Source organism: Eretmochelys imbricata, chromosome 4 (genome assembly GCF_965152235.1).
Source record: "Eretmochelys imbricata isolate rEreImb1 chromosome 4, rEreImb1.hap1, whole genome shotgun sequence".
NCBI lineage: Eukaryota > Metazoa > Chordata > Testudines > Cheloniidae > Eretmochelys > Eretmochelys imbricata.
This window is the reverse complement of record NC_135575.1, coordinates 120,082,071-120,105,415: the sequence shown is the minus strand read 5'-3', so window position 1 is coordinate 120,105,415 and position 23,345 is coordinate 120,082,071. Positions and strand designations below refer to the sequence as shown.

Below are 23,345 nucleotides of genomic sequence, written 5' to 3'. Positions count from 1 at the left end.
GTGACTAGGTTTTATTGATTAAACTACATATTAATTGTGATGGGATGCTGCATCTTTCCTGTATAATTTACAATAGTGTATAAAATATATGTGCCACTTGAACCTTAAAAACTGCATTCTTGCTAGCTGCATAGCTCTGATAGCTGAGGGGGGTCAGCAGGGCCACGCTGCTCAGATATGGGCAAATATGTTCCACCAATTTAAAAACATTTGAGAAATAGGTGAGTAAAATGTATAGCCAGTAGGTTAATATGACTGTTGCAGCTCAGCAATCCATTGAAATAGCAGAGCAAAACACTGTAAGAGGTACAATTTGGAAAGACCATGCATTATTTTGATCTTGACTGACAGAATGATTAACCTATTTACAGTGGCATGTAACATGTTTAATAAAGTGCATGGTCTGGTTATTCCATTTTCAGAAATTAACTGCAAACACTATATTCTACTTTATTACACAGATGGGCCATGTTGTGATTTGTAAAGTATGAATCTATTTTAAGTAGGTAAAAAAAGTGCTTTTAAGGAAAACTTTACAATTGATTAACTAAATACACATTTCATATGATATAAACACAGTTAAATACATTATCTAGGTACTGTACGCAGCCAACAACAATTAGCTGCTTGGAATGAAATTTTTTTAAAAAAGAAGAAAGATAATGAACTATAATAAAAAGGCATGAAGAAAACTGAAAGCTGACTTAAAGACTAGGGAATGCAAAAATGTAATAGATACCACATCTTGCTTCTGCTCCATAATAATAATATACAAATCTGAGATAGCCATGAAGAATAACATTTCTACAAAATCTTGGTGCAAATAGAAAAACAGCAATATGTAAAACACTGTTTCAAAATAAAATAAAAAATAGATCAAATCCCACTCTACTGTATTTACGGTAGATGCCTCATGTCCATTTAAATATCTTTTAGACTTTTATTGATTCTGTTACTCTAAAACAGCCATTCTACAATGTTAAGCATTAGCACACCACATCTAAACTCAATAAGCCCTTGGTGTGCCACCATTGTAATTTTAATGAGCATAGCTACCACCTGGTTGCAGGCTGCATGCTACCAGCTCTGTGTGGGAAGCACTGATCAAAACCCAGACATTCAAGGTAAGAGCTTACATTGAAGCTAAGTAGAAATGCCACGTGCAATAATGGTAGCACACTTTTGTCTAACAGTAATAACTTCCACATTGTGCCGTTGCATCAACTCTTTACCTAAGTATTGTGCTAGATCCTCAGATGGTGGCATAGCTCCATTGACTTTGACGGAGTGACACACCACTTTGCGCTGGCTGAGGCTCTGGCCCTGTAACTATAATTACAGTTATCTATTCTGAACACTTCTATACTGGCCTAGCCTTTAAAAAGGCTACTGTGATGGCTCTTTTGGCGTTCAGGGGGAGAAACCAGCCATGGTGAAAGCACACCATAATTTGGTCCCTGGAAATAAAATGTACTACCCCTCTCTACACACTACAGGGTGGTATCCGGACCAGCCGGGGTTAAACATTTAGGAGTACTTGGGAGATGGCCCTTGTTAATTAGCCTTACACATCAGGAAGTATATAACCTGTTGGCCTTTGCTAGGAAAGGCCTGAAAGAGATCAGCAAAATATGCCAGAAGGCCTGTACAAGGACTATGGCCAAAAGAGCTGTGGAGGGGGGATTTAGTGATGGTTTAGACTGCTTCTTTTTTTTCTTGCTGTTTAATGGCTCAGCAAGATGCATCTGACCTGAGATGCTAGGTGGAAAGGGCTTATAAGAGCCTTAGGTTCTGCTAAATAAATACAGTACCCCAGGATAAGGAAAGGAGTGGGGGGTGGCGAAAATGTAAAAGGAAACGTTTGTCATCAGCGTCCGCTCTGTTTCTTACAATGAGAGAGGTTGGGCTCTGCTGCCCTAATGAACAGTCATCTCACCTCGGTAATCATGGGCTTAAATACCTGTTGCTTTGAATGCTGTGTACTATTCTTGCTCAGACAGAGCCCTCTCTAGTAACAGGGCTTCACATGTCAGTTGCTTCAGTTTCTATGGGAACAAGTCACTTTGTCACAGGTTTCCCCTAGATTTAAGTTTTCATCTAGCATCTCATATTCAAACACTTGTCAGGTTTTCAATTGTTGTCTCCATCTGATTTTCAGAAGTGCTGAGTATCTGACTTCAGCTGGGGTCATGAATGTGCACTGCTTCTGCATTCTCTTTTGAAACTGTTTGTCTGGTTTTTCAGAAGAATTCAATGGGAGCTGCAGTGGACAGTAGTTTTGCAATGAGGGCCTTGCTATGTTTACTCCTCATTTTTAATGCTGTCTACTGTTAACTAATACTGCTTATTATCAGTCAATACTTACAAATGATTTTTGTTTACTTTGTAGTTTGACCTTTCAGAGCTACCATCTATCCTCTACAGGCTTCGTTTCCCATCCCCACCCTGCCAGAAAGAGGCCTCCTTTGTATCACTGCCCAACACGATGGGCTTGAATTTGCTTGAGGCTACACTCAGATCTTTATTCAACCTAAAGGCACAGATTTCTAAGAGAGACCCATTACCATACAAAGTTTTTATGCCAATCTGGAACTCTAATTCCTGGATCCTGGCTGGCCAAAGGGTCAGAATATTCTTCCTCCCCTCCATCCCCCCGCTCTAATAAGCTCTCCTTTTGGAGGCGGTGTCCCCCCTTTTCTTTTTCTTGATTTCAGCGAACTGGGGACTTTCTGCAAATCCAGCTACTTTTCACAAAAAGGAAACCTTTCTCAGAGCTCTAGCTGGTGGACACAGCTGGCTTCCTGTTCTTTTGTACAGAACCAAATGGGAATGTTTCATGATCAGCCTAAGGAAGATGGCCACATGCTGTATCTCCATGTAGTGGAGTTGTGTTTACACTGCTTCACAGTTGTGGAATAAGGCTTCTTAGTTTTTAATGAGGTCCTTATTTGTTCCCCAAAGATCCTGCTCAGAAAATATTTGCAGTAGTTCAGTTTGTCCAGAAAAATGCTTTGGGACTCAACATTCAGGCTGACAGACAATTCTGAGAACTGTTTTCACTACATGTTGCACCTCTCCTGCATCTCTGAATTCTTCCCTTGATCAATTTCAGTTTCATCCTGCCTCTGCAATTTGTTTCTGATTAGAAAACAAAACAAACCCAACAAAATAAAATTTCAGACCAAAATTCTCTATTTTAATAACAGAAGGGAGTTTGTTTCATTGTAATATTAGGCTTTCACTTTCTGGCTGCAACTGACTTAGGCCTGCCAAAACATACAAGATAAATATACAGTGATCTGCCCTGTGCTCTTTCCCCCTGTTCCAAATGTCTTCTGTTTGCTGAAGGAAAGCGGGGTGCAAGAAAGCATGGTAATCATGCTATCAGGGACAAGAGCCATCTTCTAAAAGCAATCCAAGCCCAAGGTCACTCAGGGGATAAATACTCTTCCTAAAGGCTCTATAGGGTTCTTGAAAAGCAAGATATATCTGCTGGATATATTTGTAGTGCTTGTCAGAAGGATCTGTTCAATGCATCAAGCCCCAGCAACCAGTGAACCAATTTGAGCTGTCCCCCCAATAATCAGCTGGCATACTTCAGCTTTGAGCCTCTTTCTCCTTGTCTAGTTAGCACCCTAGGAGATGTTTCAAACAGTGATTATGTTGATAGCAAAAGCTGTCAGCTCTGCTCCTCCAGAAGCCAACAATCAGCACCTGCTTTTGTCCAGGAAACAGAGGCAGTGGCTATTTAGATACTAGTGGCCAGATTTTGTCTGTTGTAAATCATCGTAGTTCCACTGACTTCAATAGACCTAGGTTGAATTACACCAGCTGTGACTCTATCCCCATGTGTAAGAAATACCAAGCTTGGACAGAAACGTACAATTTCTTATTGCTATCTAAAATTAAAGTGAAAATTTAAAAAAAACAGACTAGGGAGCCAAATTTAGAAGCTCTTCCTGCATTTAAAAAGGATGATGGGAAGAGTATGTTCATGCTTTAACAAGAATATTGGTCAGAAGAGGAAAGAATGTAGATACTATATTTTTTCAATCAGATCAATGTACTTCCTTAAGAAACAGATTTTTTATCAGTTATTATAAACATGCTTTTCAGTAGGCATCCATTTTAGCTTCTGACTGATACAGAAGTCTGTTCCTGGGGCATCTGGTCATTTTTCATTGAAGTCACCAGAATCCTCTTTTCCCCAGGAATGGGAGTTCTTCCTTTTTGATTTTTGGCTTTTTCCTGAAAAGGCATGGAAATGTGGGTTAAAATCACCACAGTAACTTCTTTCAATTATGATTTACCATGCAGTGAGCATGTCTTTCTTTTCACACCTGTCAAAGGCTGACATGTTTTAGAATGTGCTTTAAGACATTATGCCAGAATTAGGTAATTTTTAAGCAGATAAGTGCATTAGCAAACTAATGGAGATTGCTGTGAGCTACAACCAAAAGAATAAGGCCATTGCTTTGTAATTTTAAGGAAACGTGTAGACAAACTTTTGATGTTAATGATCCATATTTTTTGTGTGGTCTCAACCGTGCCTCTAGTTTTGCATTCATAGTTAAGGACCCACAGGGACAAGCAATGGTTGCGGGGAGGATGACAGCATGGGGATGAGGTAGGGTGGGTTCAAAAGTGCCTAAATGAGTTAATTAGGAGTATTAGTGCCATTGACTCTTAATTGAACTTGTGGTCCTAACTGAAACCTCACCCTAAATATTTCACTACTGCAATTGATTAGTGGATTCAACTAGGTCAGGGATTTTCAACCTGGAGGTTGCACACTCATTTAACTGCACCTGCAGTTTTGGCTCCACAATGGATGGTAGGCACAAAACTAGATGTCATTTTAACAAATTTGTCCATGTCAGTTTAAACAGTGAATTAATTAAGGCTGCAGTTAATTCCTGTAAGTATGCAAAGCCCCTATGATTGTACTTATTCATAGGAGTTTACTTTTTTAGGCTGCTGGTGGGGAATGAAGGAGGATTATTCCTTCCTCCCCATCCAGATAGAGAAACCTGGGTGATTCAGTTCTGATGCTTGTTTGATTACAAATAACTTTAATCTGTGAATGGAGTCCTTCTTTATGGTCAGGTGTTTCTGAAGAGGATGCTGAAGGTGTCAAAGTTATTCTGGTTTGAAGAATTAAGCTAGCTAAGGCCTTAAGCTGCTGGATATATCTCTGGTAAGACTCACACAAATGTGTAAAATGATATGGTAACTTTCATGAAGCAGCTCTACTTAGCAGAGTTTCTCTCTTTTCCCTGATGCATGTTCAGAGCTGAATCTTTTTATTTGGTGCCTATATCTATCTTTTACCAGATGTAACCCAGCAGGAAAGTCCACCACTCTTAGCTAGGAGTGGCAGATAACTTGGAAGCCTTTCCCACTCAGGGGGAGGTTTTCAAAGGTACTAATGGCAGTTATGTCCTCAACTCCCATTGATTTTCAGTGCGAGATGGGTGCCTCGCTGCCATTTGTGCCTTTCAGAATATCCTTCCTAGTGTGGTCAGACAGGAGGATAGCCAGCAAACTAATGTCTTGGGCTTGAAAGAGCTTAGGAGAGTCCTCTGTTAGATAAACAGTTCAACCCATTTAAACAGAGGGGTCCCCAAGAGCATTTATTTTTTGAATACCTCTCTCTCTATTTTCCCACTGAGTATACACTGATCTGGGGAAGGTAAATGGGTAAAAGTGCTGGCCCGTAAATCTGAGGCCCTATATCAGCCTGGATTGGAATCTAAATTGGCTGAACATATTACCTGTTTTCAGAGCTAATTTTATAAGAAAAGCGGGTGTGTGTATAATTTGCAAATCCCTTGCCATGCATGAAGCTTTAAAAAAAACAAAAACAAAAAACCCCAAACAAGCAAGCATCTCAACACTAACCTGATTGAATGCTCCTATTTAAAGGCTGCTTGCGCACTGTGAGGGGAACTCGGGCCAACGCAGCCAGCTCAGTGATGAAATCCTGTTCTGCTTGCTGAACACAAAGGAAGACTTATTATGATACTTTATAAAAAGAGAAGAATGCTAACAAAGTTCAAACAGTTTGATTCCAGGCCATCCTAGCCTACTCATAGGTGGGTTTGGAAGTGTGAAGAGCAAGGCAGTCACCAGGGTCACATCTGTGAACCGAAGTATGTACTAGTAGTAGTAATAAGAAGGCTATGTCCTCTGCTTTTGCTCAGCAAAGAGAAAGTGACGTGGAGATGACAAAAATGTTCTCTCCATGATAGGGTGGGCATGCTCACAACTGGCTCCAGAGGGAACCTGAGGTGAGAAAAATGCACGTTAAAATAAAAACCACTCATCAAATGTTGTACTCTGTGCTAATGGAATACCCTTTAGGAGGATTGGACTTAACACGTTATTTGGTCTGCTCTTGAAAAGGCTTCTGCAAACTTAGAGAGCCTGATCCACAGTCCACTAAAGTCAATGGGGCATTTCTCTGTTGACTTCAATGGGCTTTGGAAAAAGCCCTCAGAGCCCCTCAGAAGTTTTGCCACTGACTTCAACAGAAGCAGGAGCAGGTCCTCAGCTAGCTATACCTGCAACTTGTTTTACCTTGATTTACCTTTAGCTGATTTTCAAGCTGTGTTTCTAGATGATGCAATACCAATATCTTCTGTTTTAAGGAGTCCAGACGAACCTGCTGCTGCACATCAAACTGAGCCAAGAATTTTTGTTGTTGTAGCAACATCCTGGTGAAGGAAAGCAGGCTAGTTCAAGAGGGTTTAGTGAGTTTAACCTAGGGAATAGATCTATTTTTGTGCTATTTAGACAGTTTCTTACAGAGTGAGAAACTCTGACTAATGAAATCACCCCTTGCAGCCATAAAAAGACCATTAATTTTGCCAAAGCAATAAATTTTAACAGCTTCCATAGTCACTAAATGCAATATGATTTTTTTTTTCTTTTTTGGTAGGTTTGCTCTTCCTCCAAACTGCAGGGGCATATGTTGCTTTGGATAGTCTTTTGGTAAGATTTAGGCCCTCTTTTGTAATGCTCTAAGGTTAGAGGCTGACCTAAAAAACAATGTTATATTCTGCATGGTATTTTCAAATCAGCTCTTTTGTCTTTCCCTGTATCCTCCACGTGCCAAGAGAAGTTACTTGTGGAAGCACAGCTAGAAGAGAAAAGAATTAGAAATTTCACTCTTGGCATTACACAGCTTAGTTGAGACTGAGCCAAACTTGTATTAGCAAATGTATTCTTTGCTTGGCTTGTTTTGCTAGCCAAAGATTAATATTAGTACAGTAGAACCTGAATTTCTGTAACTCTGCTGAATCTGAAATGCTTCTTTCCTCTGATCAGTTATTAGCGCTATTAATCACCCACAAGATTCCTGAGAACTATTGGTGCCTTTGATCTCCTAGAGCAGTGTTTCTCAACTTGGGGATTGCGGGACAGGTTTAGGTGGGGCAGGGGCAGCTTCTGCCCCAGGTAGCAGGGATCAGGCCACTTCAGCCCCTATCTTTTCAAGCTTTAGTAAGAGGGGAGGGAGGGGTCATGATTGTTTTTCTTTTTTTTTTTTTTTTAAGTCCAAAGGGGGTCGCCAGCACAAAAAGGCTGAGAAATGCTGTCCTAGAGCATTCTCAAATATGAACGCCACCTATACACCACCAAATTAAATGATCAAGGCCCATTTTAATGTTGAATGCTTATGGAATGTTGGCTTTTTCTAATTGCTCTTTGAGCATGGAATGAAACAACTGAATTGAGGCCCTAAACCCGCTACTGGTGAAATCAATGGGAGTCTTTCCATTTGTATGAATAGGAGCTTCCCCACTGATTTCCTTAGAACCAGGATTTGGCCTTAGAAGAAATCACAATGACAAGTGTGGTGCAAGTGTTGATTGATTAATTTCTAAAATACTACTTTGGATTAACCAAAAACTTCATTCTCTATCACTATGTACTTCTGCTTGTACTAAGGTTGATTTCATTGTTTTAACCAGATTAGACAGAATATGATGTATCTGAAAGTCTCAATCTCATATTTACTCCAAAGAACTTTTAAAAGTTTAGTAAATGGTTTAAATTTTTTTTTTACAAAAAACTGTTCTGATAGCAAGTGCCTTATGTGTTACTTTATGTATTGTGATTAATGAACATCAAAATGTTTAATTGTGACAGAGCAATTCTCTGAGCTCAGATACACACAAACTGAGAATACACTTTCCTTTTTCTTTAAAGGCAAAACACAAACAAATGTCAAGAACAAGTTTTTGTGGTCTGTTGTTGGAAGTTATTTAATCACAGCTCAGTTCACAAAACTGAAACAACTCATGATTTAAATATCAAGAATAAGTAATATTCCCGCCTGCTCTCACCTTTGATGGACTGCTGATGACATGTTCAGAGTGCTTTGATTCACTTTTTCTTTCAATGTTTGTTCATTTTCTTCTTGTTTTTTTCTGAGTCTGTTACTTTCAGTTCTTTCTGCTAAAATAACATTTCTGTAAAATCTTTTGCTCAAAATAACAAATCTTGTGACGTTTTTACTTTGACTTGTGACAATATATTAATTTTCTTATCAGCACAATTCAATACAATGCCAGTCTTTCCAAAGTTAGTGCTGTTTTAATGTGTAAAGTACATCTTACATACACCTGGTATGTATACTTATACTACTGTAATTTGTTGAAAAATTGGTCAGTCTTTTTGTAAGTCACTTTTTCAGACAGGCTCGGATGCAGGTGGTAATTTTCAGGCAATTATTATTTTTATGCACTTTTTCCAGTAGACTGAAAAGAAATGTACAAGAAATTCAAGTGACAGGTCATAGAACTCAGCTCAGGTTACAATCTAGACTTCTGCTAGCCACAAGTCCTTCATACTAACAACTAGGTTGTGAAGTTTTCAAGGCATACCCATTTTGATTTCTTTTTGAGGGGGTGATGAAGAAGGCAAGAACAAGCCCGGCTAATCTCAAGGGCCTAATCCATTCTGGGTTTAACTACACTGAAGTCAAAAACAAGGAATGGATGTAGTCCCCGGTTTCTAAACTTGTTTAGTTTTATTAGTCTTATGCTTTAATGAAGAGCACAGGCACCGCTTATGCTAACCGCTGCTGCAGGCTCCTTGTTTTCCTAAGCACAGGGGAGCACTTGATGCAAGCACAAGCCCAATCCTCTCCTGAAAATAGTATGGCAGACTTCCAAGTGGATGAGATGGCAGCTGTTTCCAAGCAGTACGTCAGGCACAGTTGGACCTAGAGTAGACAGTAAGATAAGGAGAAAGCAAAACAAGAGGCAAGGAGCAAGAAGCAGCTGTCACAGGGCAGCACCTGAAGAAAAGGCACCAATTTGAAGTTTCTCAGACAGGTTATGGTTAATGACCGGTGGCAAGAGTTAAAAGATAGATGAAAGTGCTATAGAACTCTGTCTCCTAACGTAATAAAAACAAGAATCACAAAAGAGAAGAAGTGGTTCATAGCTATTAGAAACCTAAGATGGATAGCAGTAAAAGCACATGGGTCTTCACTATTCTTTCACTCTAGTAATTCATGATTGCTTTTTGTTTGATTTGTGATTCTTCACTGGGTGTGTCTTGGGCCACACAGGTCTAGACAGTATTATCGAGGGCCTGATACACTCCTGTTTTTATTACCAACATAAATAAATTTCTGCTCTATCATGCTAGTAGGTTTATACTCAAGTAGTGCAATGACAGTATTTTTCCCCCTAACTGCATCTTCAATCAAAGAGCAAAACCACATTCTTAGCAGCTGCTTATAAATTTAAATCTCACACAGCTTGTAAGCAGTAATACTCATGTGCTGAACCATTAATATTACCCAAACAGACAACAAAATGAGTAACTGCCATAACTCTCACTCCATATTTTGTCACTCAGTCATGAGTGATATTCAAAGCCCTGCTTAAGCAAACTGTTTAGACATATGTTTAAATACATCCCTATTAGGAAAATACTTTGGCACATGCTTAACTGTAGCCAGCCGCTTAGACCCATCAAAGACACTGGGATTTAAGCAGGTTTTTAAGTTCAGAGCTGACTAGGGATGCACTACTGAATCAGGGCCAAAGCCTTCAAGAGTTGAGGACACTCGCTCAGCATCTTTCAGGATCAGACCCTGAATGACACATACCGGGACCCTTTACTGCATGGCTCCTGTTCAACAATGCAGGCTCTAAAATGCATTGGCGTTCCTACCCCTTATATCGCATGCTTCAGCACAGAAAACTGAATGGGAGGTGGTGGTCATTGTCTGGTATAGCCACGGTCTTAGTTTGGTGAACTGGTAACATTTTGGAAACCAAAGCCTATCATTATTATACTTCCAGCACTTTGTATTGTTTTTGAAGGTGCAAGCAGATCTACAAATTCAATTTACTTTGTGATGTACTGTTACACTCTGTAATGTTTAAAGATATCTTTATATGCTGTGACAGGGTGCTAAGAGCAGCACCCTGATCACTGACAATGCTGCAGCCTAGCTGAGGGCAATTAGATACTTTCTGGTAGGGGATTGTGATCACCTGGGTGGCAATCACCTGGGTTAACAAGGTAATTGGGGGGTGGGGAGGGAGAATATAAGGAGAGGAAACAGGAAGCAAAGGTGGCTGAGAAAGAAGCTCAGGTGGGGGTGGGCTGCAGGGGAAGCTGGTCCTTGCCACAAACCAATGTTGCATAGTTTTCTTATGTAAGAAGGCACACCTTGGCAAAAGATATACATTTGTGACTGCAGAACCACCTGAACTGGCCAGGCAGTGAGGTTTACCAGGTAGCAAAGAAGGGGGCCTGTCACATACTGCATACACGTTAATGCCATTTGTCAACAGTAAAGCTTAACACCCCATAATTACTGCTATTCTTCATACCCTGAAGGGATTTCAGTTGTTGAAGTTTTCTGTCTTCATGCCCGTCCATGATTTTTTCTATTTGCTGGTAGTAGCTTTGCACCAGTCTATTGACACCATTGCTGGTCACATATACACTCTCTACAGCTGCTTCTATCAGTCTCTCCTGCAATACACAGTACAAGTAGCTATGAATTTATTAAGGGAAGAACTAAATTGTCTGTCTGCGTCAGAAGCAAAAATAGAAGACTCGCAGAAACTTCATTTTCTAAGTGTGAGTGTGTATGTGTGCAAGTGCATGTCTGTGAATTTGGTACTTGTGAAATGTGCCAGATCAATGGTCTGGAAAATAGAGCCCTCTGTTTATCCACAGAACAGTACAATATGAATAGTGACAGTGCAAACTTCCCTACTAATATGCTTCAATCTGCATCTGGAGGGACCCCTTCTATGAAGGAGGGGTTCAGTCTCCATAACCCATTCCACACTAGACTGCTAATGAGCTACAATGCACACACAGCTCTCCCATTTTTCACCTTACAGTAAATTAAGCAGCTTCTCCTCTTATCTCTGTCAATCTTGCTATATACTTTAATATGGATCAACCAATTTTCATCTTGATTGACTTGGCAATCATTCTGTTTAATTCATAGTATTTATTAACCTTAAACTCCTTGTAAATGGGTAGTGTTGGGTAGTAAATGGTCCCAATATGCTCCTAACCATACTAAAGCTGTCTTGGAGAGAGCTCTCAACTCTCTTCTACTCCTGAATTGGGCCTAAGACCTGGTCTGGCTGCCAGGATGAGTCAGCAGAAGAGCTCTGCATCTCTATACAGCATTTGTAAGATCATATAACAGGTTGTAGTTCTTCCGCTTGTGATGCTTTCTTATGCTGGATAATAAATTACTCTAGTGTCCCTCCATTTTATCGGACAAAGTATTTCCCATTTCCTAAAAATGCTGATCAAATACCTTGAAGTCCTCTCCGTCCTCAGAGCTTTGATTAGCAGCTTCTTGCCGGGCATGCTGGAGCAAGGCCTGCCCAGTCACTTGTTCCATGTGCTGCTGTACAAGCTGAAGAGCTTCTTGAATTTCTGCAACTAACTGCTGATGAAATTCCAAACGTGTTTGTTGAGTTTCCTCCTCCAGCTTCTCCTCTTCTTCCAGAATGTGAGATTCCTAGTAATCACATAAAAGCTATGAGAGCTACATACCTTTAATGCCAAATAACAGGACATTAGACTCTTGATTCTTTAGAAGACAAAGACATCCTTGGGATAAGTCCATTGATCTTAATAGCTATATCGAAGTTGACCTTATGTGGTTTTTAAAGGAAATTCCCTTCACCCCTGCAACAAGGCTGTCTTTTGACTACATCTAAATGTACCTATTTCTGGCTCCCTCCAGAGATGGGTGAGTGGTTGTGTATTTAGAATGTTCATCATGTGCACTATTAGGGAGTAGTGTGCTGCCGAAGGTGTCCTCTTTCAGATGAGATTTGAAATTGAGGTCTTGACTACTTCTGGTAGCTAAGCTTTCAACAGCTAGTGTGCTAACCTCAATGACCTGGCTTTATTCCAATCTGGGTAACTACAATTGCTTACCACGGTTTCAATTGTTTTTTTTTTTTTTTTCTATTTTGTCCTAAACCTTTGTTCAGTTTTGCTAGGCACTGTTAAATGGATGATTTGTTTCATCTCAGAGGCAGCTGCATTTCGAATGAAGCAATTTTTATATGGAAAGTAGGAAAACTACTTTGGGATCCTTTGCAGTGCAAGACACTAAGTAACAACTATGCTCAGGCACTCAGATAAGAGGGTGATGAGGGTAGTATATTGTAAGGTCTTAGAAGATAACAGTAATTCAAAACACCTGTTTTCTCTAGCAGAGGGTATAGGAGGAGAGAAGGGGAAAATGAGGCACATTTTAAACATAAATTCAGTAAAAGCCAGAGAGAATAAGTAAGGTAAAAAGACTTTCTACAAAGGAACATGTTCCAGGCATTGCAATTATTTCTATATCCCTTGACTCGGTCTGCTATAAATATTATTTACTTAATTGATACCTATTAGCGATGGCAGAAGCTGGTCAGGTGCTGCTTGCACACAGCAATCTAGGGATTTGCTGGATCTCAAGAAGTCCTGTCCTCCTCCCCCCCCCCCCCCCCCCAAATGGGAAGGACTGAAAAGATACCACATTTTTGAAGCAAATTCTCTGTGCTACCCATCTGTGAGCATACAGAAAGCTAACACATAACATGGCATAGTTCACTGCTGAGTGACCTCGGGCAAGTCACTTCACTTCTGTGCCTCAGATTTTCCACCTGTAAAATGGGGATAATGATACTGACTAGAGCTGGTTGAAAAATTTTCAGCAAAACTTTTCCATTGAAAACTGTTGTTTTGCAAAAACTGAAAAGTTTTGTGCAAATGTGATTGTTTCAATTAAAATTTCATCAGGAAGTTTCTCAGGTCCAGGCTGGAATTTCTGAAGGTGGGGAGAGAGAAACCAACCCACTCTGAATTGGCAGAATAGGGAACTGAACCAGGTCTCCTACATCCAACGTAAATGCTCTAACTACTAGGCTACTGGCTGGGGAGGTGTGTGTCATGTTTTTTGTGAAAAATTCCAGAAGCTCTAATTTTTGTTCTGCATTGGAATAAAAATTAATTTTGAAACCTTGAAACTTTTTGCAAAATTGAATTGTTTACCAGCCAGTCCTAATACTGACCTCTTCTGTAAAGCGCTTGGAGATCTGCTGATGAAAAGTGCCAAATAAGAGCAAGGTACTGTCATTATAGCAGACAGCTTCCAGGAGAAATAGTTCAGTGTTTAAAAACAGTATGTTATGTAGAGCTCAGACTATTCAGATGAGTCCCATGATTACAGCAGATTTCAAATCCTTCAGATTGAGTCCTTATGCTGTGACACATCTTGTCCTTCCAAAATATCATACTAATATGAAAAAATGACGAGTCCTTGTGGCACCTTAGAGACTAACAAATTTATTTGGCATAAGCTTTCGTGGGCTAAAACCCACTTCATCAGTGGGTTTTAGCCCACGAAAGCTTATGTCCAAATAAATTCGTTAGTCTCTATGGTGCCACAAGGACTCCTCGTTTGTTTTTGCTGATTCAGACTAACATGGCTACACCTCTGAAACCTGACACTAATATGAGTAAGGGGATAGGATGGGATAAAACAGGAACAACACTGAAGAGAGTGTTTACGAAAACTGCATTTCAAATCAATGCTATTTAGAATTAAATGTGGACATTCTTTCTTTCTTTTCTTTTTATTTTGAGGGTAAGCTTCCAACAAAATAAAATTAATCTGGCAGCTGCTCGAAGTAACTACATTCCTCACGGAAAGTAAAAAATGAGAGTAGAACTATAACTACCCACAGTTATTTTGGAGAGTGAGGGTGCCTATGTTAATGCTGGACTGTTTTGACACATCTTTATTTATAATTCAGGCAGAAGTTTCTGATTTCTTTCTGTCTTAAGCCAACAGGAATTTTATTTACCTGTTTTTCTTCTTTTACAAGGCACAAATGTCATCTCATCATAGTTGAACTTTGGGTTTGTGTTGCTGTTTTCCTGAATGACATTTACATTTTTATACTAAATTAGAAGATTCATTGCCCCCATTACACTATCTAGCAGCTCATCTAAAATGGCATATGCTCAAATTTAAATGACTTTTAAAAAAGACTGTAAAAGTAAACAATTTACAGACTCTGTCAGACAATCTGTTATCCCCTCCCACCCTTGCTCATGTAAGGGCTCTGGAGTCTAGTTTTGGAGGATCCCATTTAACATTCTTGGATTTTGTCTTTTTTTGCTAGACAGCTCCTTCCCCTTTCTCCTGTGGCAGGGGGAATTATAAGGTGCTGTTCTTGGCATTTCTTTAGAGGGCCAGTTTGTGGCTGGCCTCTACAGAGCAGTACAAGACGGGGGTGGTGAAAAGAACATGCCTCATACCCTGCACCTGATCTATCCAGAATCTTGCTGGGGAACAGAGTCTCTGCTGCTAATCAGTGTCCATGTGGGTATCAAGTGGGAGGTGGGTTAAATGGAAAAAACAGGAGGAATGTGGTAAAAATGTGTTTGTTTTAACCTGAGGCAGTATTTACAATATCCAAGACTTTTACATTCAATAGGGAATATTTTGATGGACAAAGCCATACCAAATGGGTATCCAAATTATACTGGCATCTGGTTGCAGACAAAGTTGCTGACCCTCCTACTTAAAGCACAGAATGAAAGATAGAGTCAAATAATAGGCAGGCAATTGAAGAAAGACCAGGGCTGAGTTTTACAGAAGCTACTCATCTGCTACAGTTGTAGTTAGCTTCTGAAGGCACTTTCCATAGGTCATACAGCTACATTGTGTTTCATAGGAAATTCAACCTTACATATCCAGCAGTGTTGGATAGGTTGGGAACTAACCTGAGTGCCTGATGGGAACGTTGATATTTGAAATCTATATTAAGTATACATTAGAAAATAATTGAACTGAAGATTAACTTTCCAGAAAGGTCATGCAGATACAAACTATACTTCTTTCCCAGAGACAAACACTCAAGAACGGCCAATGAATATATTTAACTCCCATCAATTCTAGAAACACATAAAATAGATCAGCTAGAGGACATTGCTAGGTTAGGGAAGGAAAAAGAGAAGATGGTCAGCTTCTTGAATGGAGTGAATGACCACCACAGAACATATTTTTGGGTCTGTTGAGAGACATAGGAACCCTTTACCGCAACGAAAGGTCTTTACAGTGCACGATTACTCGCTGCTCTGGTGGGAATTTCTCACCTTGTTGCATGGGCTTGTTTCCTTTACATGCTAGCACTGTATGTTTCAATTGTTGCTTTCATATCAAATAAAAAACAAAAATCTTTGTTGTTCTTGCTAGAGGAGCCTTACAGTTAAAGGAGGAGTGATGTCCTTTGTATACCTAAGGCTGCAGGAAACCGTAATTTTCTATTGAAATGATACTTGTGCTAAGCCACCTGACATGTCAATGATGGGTATTTCTTTAATTTTTGGGACTCCCTAGGCTGCTTTCAATGCCAGACATTATACAAGGGAAGAACTATAGTGAAAACGGTCAGGAAATTATAAATACCATTGCTTTCTGTAGTTGCCATTGGTGTTCATCTTGACAGTGTGAGGAACTCTTTTGAAGAGTATGTTGCTCTCTTAGCTCCTGAAGCAAGCTTTTCTTCTGGGACATTTTCGTGTGAGTCAGAGTAGCCATAGCAACATTTCGGACAGCTAACCTTCTGAGAACTGTACACAACAAGAGCCTGTGTTTCCGTAATATGTATTTAGCAGACCTGTGAAAGGGATCATGGCTTTTTAATCTCCATTTATCAACCAAACTACTTTATTGTGCGTATTTATGTTCAACAGTGATGGTCATAGCTCACAGACGAAAGAGTTACAACAAATACAATGCAGGGGCTGTCCTACAAATGATATCCCAAAATGCTTTACAGAGTTATACAGTACAGATGTCACTATGACAATTTTCCAACTTTGAAGTGACAAAGTAAAAATAAAAAGAGAGGAGGGAAAGAAATTAAGAAGCCTATATAATGCAGTAAAAGATCTCCTCATTTGAAATGAGATGGAAAGTGCATGTGTATATGGGTGGATATATGGGAAGGCTATTCCAAATTTTAGGAGCTGCACAACACTCTTTGCCACCAGCAGCGATGGTACTGTGTTGTGGGACAGAGATAAGACAAGCGTTTGAGTGGAGGGGAGCAGGTAGAGGAAGTTCATGGTGCATTTTAAGAAATAAAGACGGCAATTTTGAGCCACCTCCTGACATGGATGGGGAGCTAATGGAGTTGTCTCAGGATGTGGGGCAAGGTAGGCATGCTTGTGTGTGTTAGAAGGGTGGCATCAGCTTTCTGAACATAATGGAGACTCAGGATGTGGAGGTCACAGAGAAGAATTGCAATAGTCAGAGGAAATAAAGGACTACATGAGGACTTATGCAAAGGTGGTGTCAAGACGGTGGTATACAGTGGTAATATTGCAGAGATAGTGATAGGCAGATCTGCATGCATACTTTAGGAGAAAGATTTCAAAGTAACACACAATGTCAAAGTTATGGTCCAATGAAGACACTTGGTGTCTTAATGAAAAAAGACAGACAGAATACGTGGAGTTGTTTATTGAGAAGGCTACTCCTGCCCAAAGGAACTGTATCTCTAAGACATTTATCTGAAAGATGGGATGAAGTTGTAGTTTTCTTCATCAAGACAGGAAGAGAGAGTGGGCAGGAAGAAGTAAGTGTATTAACAGATATGTACAGTTGTGTATCGGATTAAAAGCAGAAAGGATTAAAGGTCAAGAGAGAAGACCAGTGAACTGAGCACTTCATCTTGTGGGAGGCTATGGTTGGTGTATAGCAGGAACCCTGGCCTGCTACAAAGTGAGGCAGAGAAATCCAGTTCCTAGGTAGCAGGCGAATTTATGAGTGCAAAGTTAGGGATGATTTAGAAACAAGAATAAATATACTGAGAACAAACCCTTTGACAAACCACAGATTGTCCTACCAGGAGGAAAGGTCCATGTGTAACCCCATCACGATTACTAGTAAGCGTTAATATGACACAGTGAGGATGTTTGCTTTTCCTTATCATAGGATTTTTGCAGTTTTAGGTAGTGAAAAATTAATGCTCATTCAATTCAAAACCTATGGTAATTCTCTCTTGGTATGAATAACTGAAGAGTCCCTCTTTTATCACTCCCACCCAAGCCTGGATTATCCTAGAGTTTTGCATTACACCTGCAGTTTTACAGCATTTCTTAAAAGTGATAAGACCATACTCACTCCTCACTGAGGCCGCCTAATCGGCTTAAAACACCTTGGATAATCTTCTCATGTTTCTCATACAGGTGTTTTTGCATCACAGCAGACAGAGCATACTCCTTGGTCCATAGCTAAGAGAAGAGGGGGGAAACCTCACAATGTTAAGATTTCCTCATTTTAATCACTTTTAAATGGTGCAATACTATGAATTGGGTTTTTATTCTGTCATGTGTTTATGAATACTGTTACAGACCCTTATTTCCCTTGCTCTCAAATACAGAATTCACACTGCAGTATTTACAGATGCCCCTGCTGTCAAGCTATGCTGTTCAGGAGTATTTTTTTTCCAGTACATATGGACCTGATCCAAAGCTTGGATCAGGGCTGAGATGTGCTTCCCATTGATTTGACTTTGTGGTCTCTTCATTTGTCTGGCAGAGGGAAACCAAACAAACAGGCACAATAATATTTTAATGAGTGATGTCTGTGAGCTTCAAAGGATTTTTTTGGGAACACCTGAATAAGATCATACCTGAAGACCCTTTCTGAAGGGCAGTGTGTTTTTTACTTTCCCTGAACAAGGTGAAAATTTTGTCATCTTGCATCAGACGCCATATTCCATACAGAGAGACAACGTGGGTGAGGTAATATCTTTTATTGGACCATATCTTTTATTACTTCACCCACCTTGTCTCTCTAACATCCTGAGACCGACAGGCTATACCAATAATGCATATTTTATACAGTTCACAAGGTAAGGGAGATAGTGTTGTCTATTGGTTGGAAAAGGAGATTGGGGTCTGGACTTACAGATTCCATTTACGACTTTACCATTCAGCCACTGTGCTGCTTTGGACATGGAGTTTAATCTACTGGTGTCTCCATTTACCCATCTGTGAAATACAATTTAAATTAGCTCTCCTCCCCTGGCTCTCCCAGTGCAGCTGGTTTTTTCAATATATCTGTCTTTTAGACTGTAAACATTTTGGGGCAGGGACTGTCCTTAACTTTGCCTTGTGCTGTGCTAACAATACTGCCGGCACTAAACCTATAACAATATGGGCACTTATGCCCTAAGCTCTTCTATTACTGAAGGCTGAAGCATTATATTTTTAGGCTGCACTGGAGTCAAATGACTGTTGGGTGAAATTCAAGGTACTAGTTAGCCTGAGAGAGATACTTTAATTTAGAGTTTTATATCTCAAAAACTGCTTCCCATCCACTTTGTGATCTGTGCTCACTCCAGCAGAAGATGTTCTGGATAAGTGGACAAAGCACCAGTTAAGTTGAGAGAGCTGAGCCCATTAACCCCAGCAGAGAGTTGGACCTTGGAACAAGGGGAGACTCTTGCAGGTGCAAGAGAATTGGACAAGGTGAGAAGCTTGCAGATGCTGATGGTAAAGCTTGATACTGAGTCTTCCTATCTCATATTCACTCCTTGTGGACATTACTGAGCCCACCTAGCCACTTTTGGAAGGGCTGCAAGATGTACCTATTTGGCCAGGACATCCAAAACGATGAAATTCTGGATTCATAGCTGACTGGTAAAGCTGCAAGCAGGTGCAGCTTCCGGTGTCAAATTAAACTTTAAAAAGCCCTTGGATACAACAGGGATGGGTGCCAACTAAATGCCTGTAATAATAAAATAATTGTACCAATATCTCTCTTTGGGCCATTCTGTTCATGGATAGGGCAGTGACACAAAGACCTACCTGCGGTTCACTACTCTGTTTCAGCAGCTTTCGGCAGGACTGACATACTCGCTATACATAACACACTGTTGTCATAATCTGTAGCTAAATGATGCCATGTAAGATACCACTTGTCAAGGTTCCTCCCCCACTCTGAACTCTAGGGTACAGATGTGGGGACCTGCATGAAAAACCTCCTAAGCTTATCTTTACCAGCTTAGGTCTAAACTTCCCCAAGGTACAAAATATTCCACCCATCGTCCTTGGATTGGCTGCTACCACCACCAAACTAATACTGGTTACTGGGGAAGAGCTGTTTGGATGCGTCTTTCCCCCCAAAATACTTCCCAAAACCTTGTACCCCACTTCCTGGACAAGGTTTGGTAAAAAGCCTCACCAATTTGCCTAGGTGACTACAGACCCAGACCCTTGGATCTTAAGAACAATGAACAATCCTCCCAACACTTGCACCCCCCCTTTCCTGGGAAATGTTGGATAAAAAGCCTCACCAATTTGCATAGGTGACCACAGACCAAACCCTTGGATCTGAGAACAATGAAAAAGCATTCAGTTTCCTTACAAGAAGACTTTTAATAAAAATAGAAGTAAATAGAAATAAGGAAATCCCCCCTGTAAAATCAGGATGGTAGATATCTTACAGGGTAATTAGATTCAAAAACATAGAGAACCCCTCTAGGCAAAACCTTAAGTTACAAAAAAGATACACAGACAGAAATAGTTATTCTATTCAGCACAATTCTTTTCTCAGCCATTTAAAGAAATCATAATCTAACACATACCTAGCTAGATTACTTATTAAAAGTTCTAAGACTCCATTCCTGGTCTATCCCCGACAAAGACAGACTATAGACAGACTCACAGACCCTTTGTTTCTCTCCCTCCTCCCAGCTTTTGAAAGTATCTTGTCTCCTCATTGGTCATTTTGGTCAGGTGCCAGCGAGGTGACCTTTAGCTTCTTAACCCTTTACAGGTGAGAGGAGCTTTCCCCTGGCCAGGAGGGATGTCAAAGGGGTTTACCCTTCCCTTTATATTTATGACACCACTGGAAAACTAATAACTCCCTGATCATTAATAGTCTTCCATGATGTGAGTACAGGGTATGTACAAAGTTATGAGTATGTGCTAGAATTATGTTCTGGAAATGTATTTGGCAAGCAGTACATAAGCCCAGTCTGTCCTAGACAAAGAAAATGTGTATTTTATTGTCCTCAGGCACAGATCATGAAGGCACATTTACGCAAAACAGAAACAAAGCCATCAACCTTGTGTGTGTGGGAGACTGCCTCGGGGTGGATAGGGCTAAAAACTTCAAATAAATAACTGAATCAACTAATTGTATACAATATTACTGTATTGTAAAAGTGTATCAAGGAAGGTCTTTTCTGGAAGCTAATGACACACTGGTGATCAATATAATTGTGAAATATATGTATTAATACTATATGAGGAAATGTGGATAATTAATAATATTAAACTTTAAAGTCTGCCCAAACACAGAGAGAAACCAGTTTTCTCTCAGACAGGAGGGAAGGAAGCTATCTACATGTCTCCCATGAAATTAACCAAACTGTGACCCAAAACATGGAGGATGGAAGAACAGGAAGGGAAGAACAGCATGAGGTCATCTCAAGTGTGGGGACAAAACTATGAGTTTGGGAAGTTTTAAAGGAAGAGAATAAGCCATTGTGGCATCCATCACTGAATAAGGGGCCAGAGCTCTGGCAAGCTGAGAAAGATGGGTCCTTTAACCAATGGGGTTGAAGTGTCCTAGAAAAAAAGACTGATAACAAATCTACCTTGAACCAAGACAGTAACTTATTGAATTAAATCTTAGCCATTAGAAAGTGCATTTTTACTTTTTGTTTGTAACCCTCTCTAACTTTATTTCTTTTACTTTGCATCATGTAACCTATGTCCTTTTTGCTAATCAATTTGGTTTACTTTTAAGCTAAACCAACCCAGTGCTGTGTTTGAACAGAAGTAATTGTTAACTGCAGTTAATGTGGCAAGCTGCTGAGTATTATCCCTTTAAAAGAGCAAACAAACCATATTATTTCTCTGAATGGTCCAGAAAAGGGCTGGACGTTGCAGACCAAACAGGATTTTGGGAAAATTCAGAAGGAGGGTTTTGGGGTCTTCTTGCCAGGTATAAACAAAGCTGGTGGAAACCAGTGTAGGGCTGTTGTGGTGTAGGCAGGCTGCTGAGTTCAGTATACTGAATCAGGGTTGCAGAGCACACAGACACTTGGGATACTGTATGCTTGTCTGCTGGTGTCCAGGCTGTGAGCCACAGCAGCAGAGCAGTTAAGCAGTCAGTGTTACAGAGCAGGGAGTGACACAAACCCTTACTGGTCTGAATTGCACCTTAGGTGGTGAAAAGGTTATCAATTGTTTCCTAGCTAACTGCATATCCCTAGAGAGCCCTTTCATTTCTAAAACTTCTCCACTATGCTGTGTATTGTGCACTCACTCTCGGTCTTTGAGCAGTTCTTATGAGAAGAGCTGAGCAGACTTTTTTTAATTTTCAGAAGGGGAATTTAGAGATGGACAGCAAGAGGCTGCTCTCTTGGCATTGTTTTTTGGGATACCTGGCTATTGACAGAAGTCATTTTTAGGTGTCTATATGCCAGTTTATTCTCTAATATTTTGTGGATTAAATTATTAAGGAGAGACTCTATTTTTGCAATCAAACAAAAAGCCAAATTTGTCCATTCCAGACAGGCTGCAAACAAGCCAAGTGACTCAGAATGATCATAAAGAAGGGAAATATATTCATTGATGTTAATTATTTGTTGAGCACCACCATTGTGTATAAGGCTAGGTAAACTCCCCTTTAGAGAAAATGAGTGAGTCATATTTTTCACTGAGAGAACATCTAGCACAAGATCTAATCATAAATACTGATAAAGGTTCCTGTGGTGACTCCTTAGACATAGAAACATATTTTTCAGCTTCTTAATGGTCCTTGTTTCCAAGGTTCCCTCTCAATGAAAACCCTTGCAAACAGGCTTGCATAAAGAACTAGTCACGTAGGCCCAGATCCTCGGTCATAAGAGAGAGGAACGCGCTGCTGAGAGGCCATGTGCACAAAGATAGCGTGATGCCTCCTTTGCGCTCCTATCCTCAGTCAACTCTGCACTGGTCTGTTCCAGCCTCCAGCTACAGGCCAGAGCAACATGTAGGTTTCTTTAAACTATGCCAATGACCAAAGACAGCAGCTGAGCCTTGCTGGAGTCCAGGGAGCCCTAGCCATATCCCCTTTCTCCTGGTTACCTGCTGGCTCTATGCCTACAGAGGGTCTCCCCTTATATGCACCACTTCAGAGCTGCTTTGTACTACTGATGTGGCACAATGAAACCCAAAGTCAAGAGAGAATCTGGGCCCTAGTCAGATAAGTGTTTGTCAGGCAAATTGAAAGGGAAGGCCTGGAGAGAAGACTGGATTCTCTGCTGCACTGAGCTTCCACAGCTGCACCAGGCTGTTAGGGAGCTGTGTAACATGTTAACGCTTATAGCTGGTTACAGTTTCCCCCATTCTCAGAGTGGCTCTGTGTGACTCTGAGCCCCAGCACAGGTTAGAGATGCCACGGGGCTGCTCTAATTTCCACCACCTGAGTATGGCACCTGAGTGTGTTTGTTACTCCATGGCCTTGCCCTCATACCAGGAGCACTGAAGGAAGAAAGTGGGACTATCAGGAAGGCTGGTGCAGCCTATACCATTCTCCTGTGCATGAGGCTGCACGGGGAGGGACTATTTGCTCCTGAAGCACAATCCTTCCCTGAACTCTCCTGAGGTGGCATGCCACAGCATTTCCCCTTCAGTACACACCTGTGTCTAAGTGGTTCAATTTGGCCCTAAATACTACTAAAATCTCACAGGTAGGTTAGCAGTATATCCAGTTTAAGGATGGGTAATCTGCGGTACAGTGGGTGGGTTAAATGACTTGCTCTGTGGTA

At 40.5% G+C, this 23,345-nt stretch overlaps 1 protein-coding gene across 2 annotated transcripts in view; it reads right to left on the bottom strand.

Annotated features, from left to right (window-relative positions):
• Positions 1-3,222: 3,222 nt before the first annotated feature.
• The window catches only part of EVC (EvC ciliary complex subunit 1), a 79,380-nt gene continuing 59,257 nt past the window's right edge, over positions 3,223-23,345 (bottom strand). For both annotated transcript variants that reach the window (XM_077814644.1, XM_077814643.1), the window contains 8 exons: positions 17,699-17,808; positions 15,977-16,187; positions 11,813-12,019; positions 10,860-11,004; positions 8,349-8,460; positions 6,590-6,716; positions 5,902-5,995; positions 3,223-4,248 (listed from right to left, as the gene is read on the bottom strand). In XM_077814644.1, the coding sequence (XP_077670770.1) occupies positions 4,172-4,248; positions 5,902-5,995; positions 6,590-6,716; positions 8,349-8,460; positions 10,860-11,004; positions 11,813-12,019; positions 15,977-16,187; positions 17,699-17,808 (1,083 nt within the window). In that variant the 3' untranslated portion in view covers positions 3,223-4,171. The remainder of the gene's footprint in view (positions 4,249-5,901; positions 5,996-6,589; positions 6,717-8,348; positions 8,461-10,859; positions 11,005-11,812; positions 12,020-15,976; positions 16,188-17,698; positions 17,809-23,345) is intronic.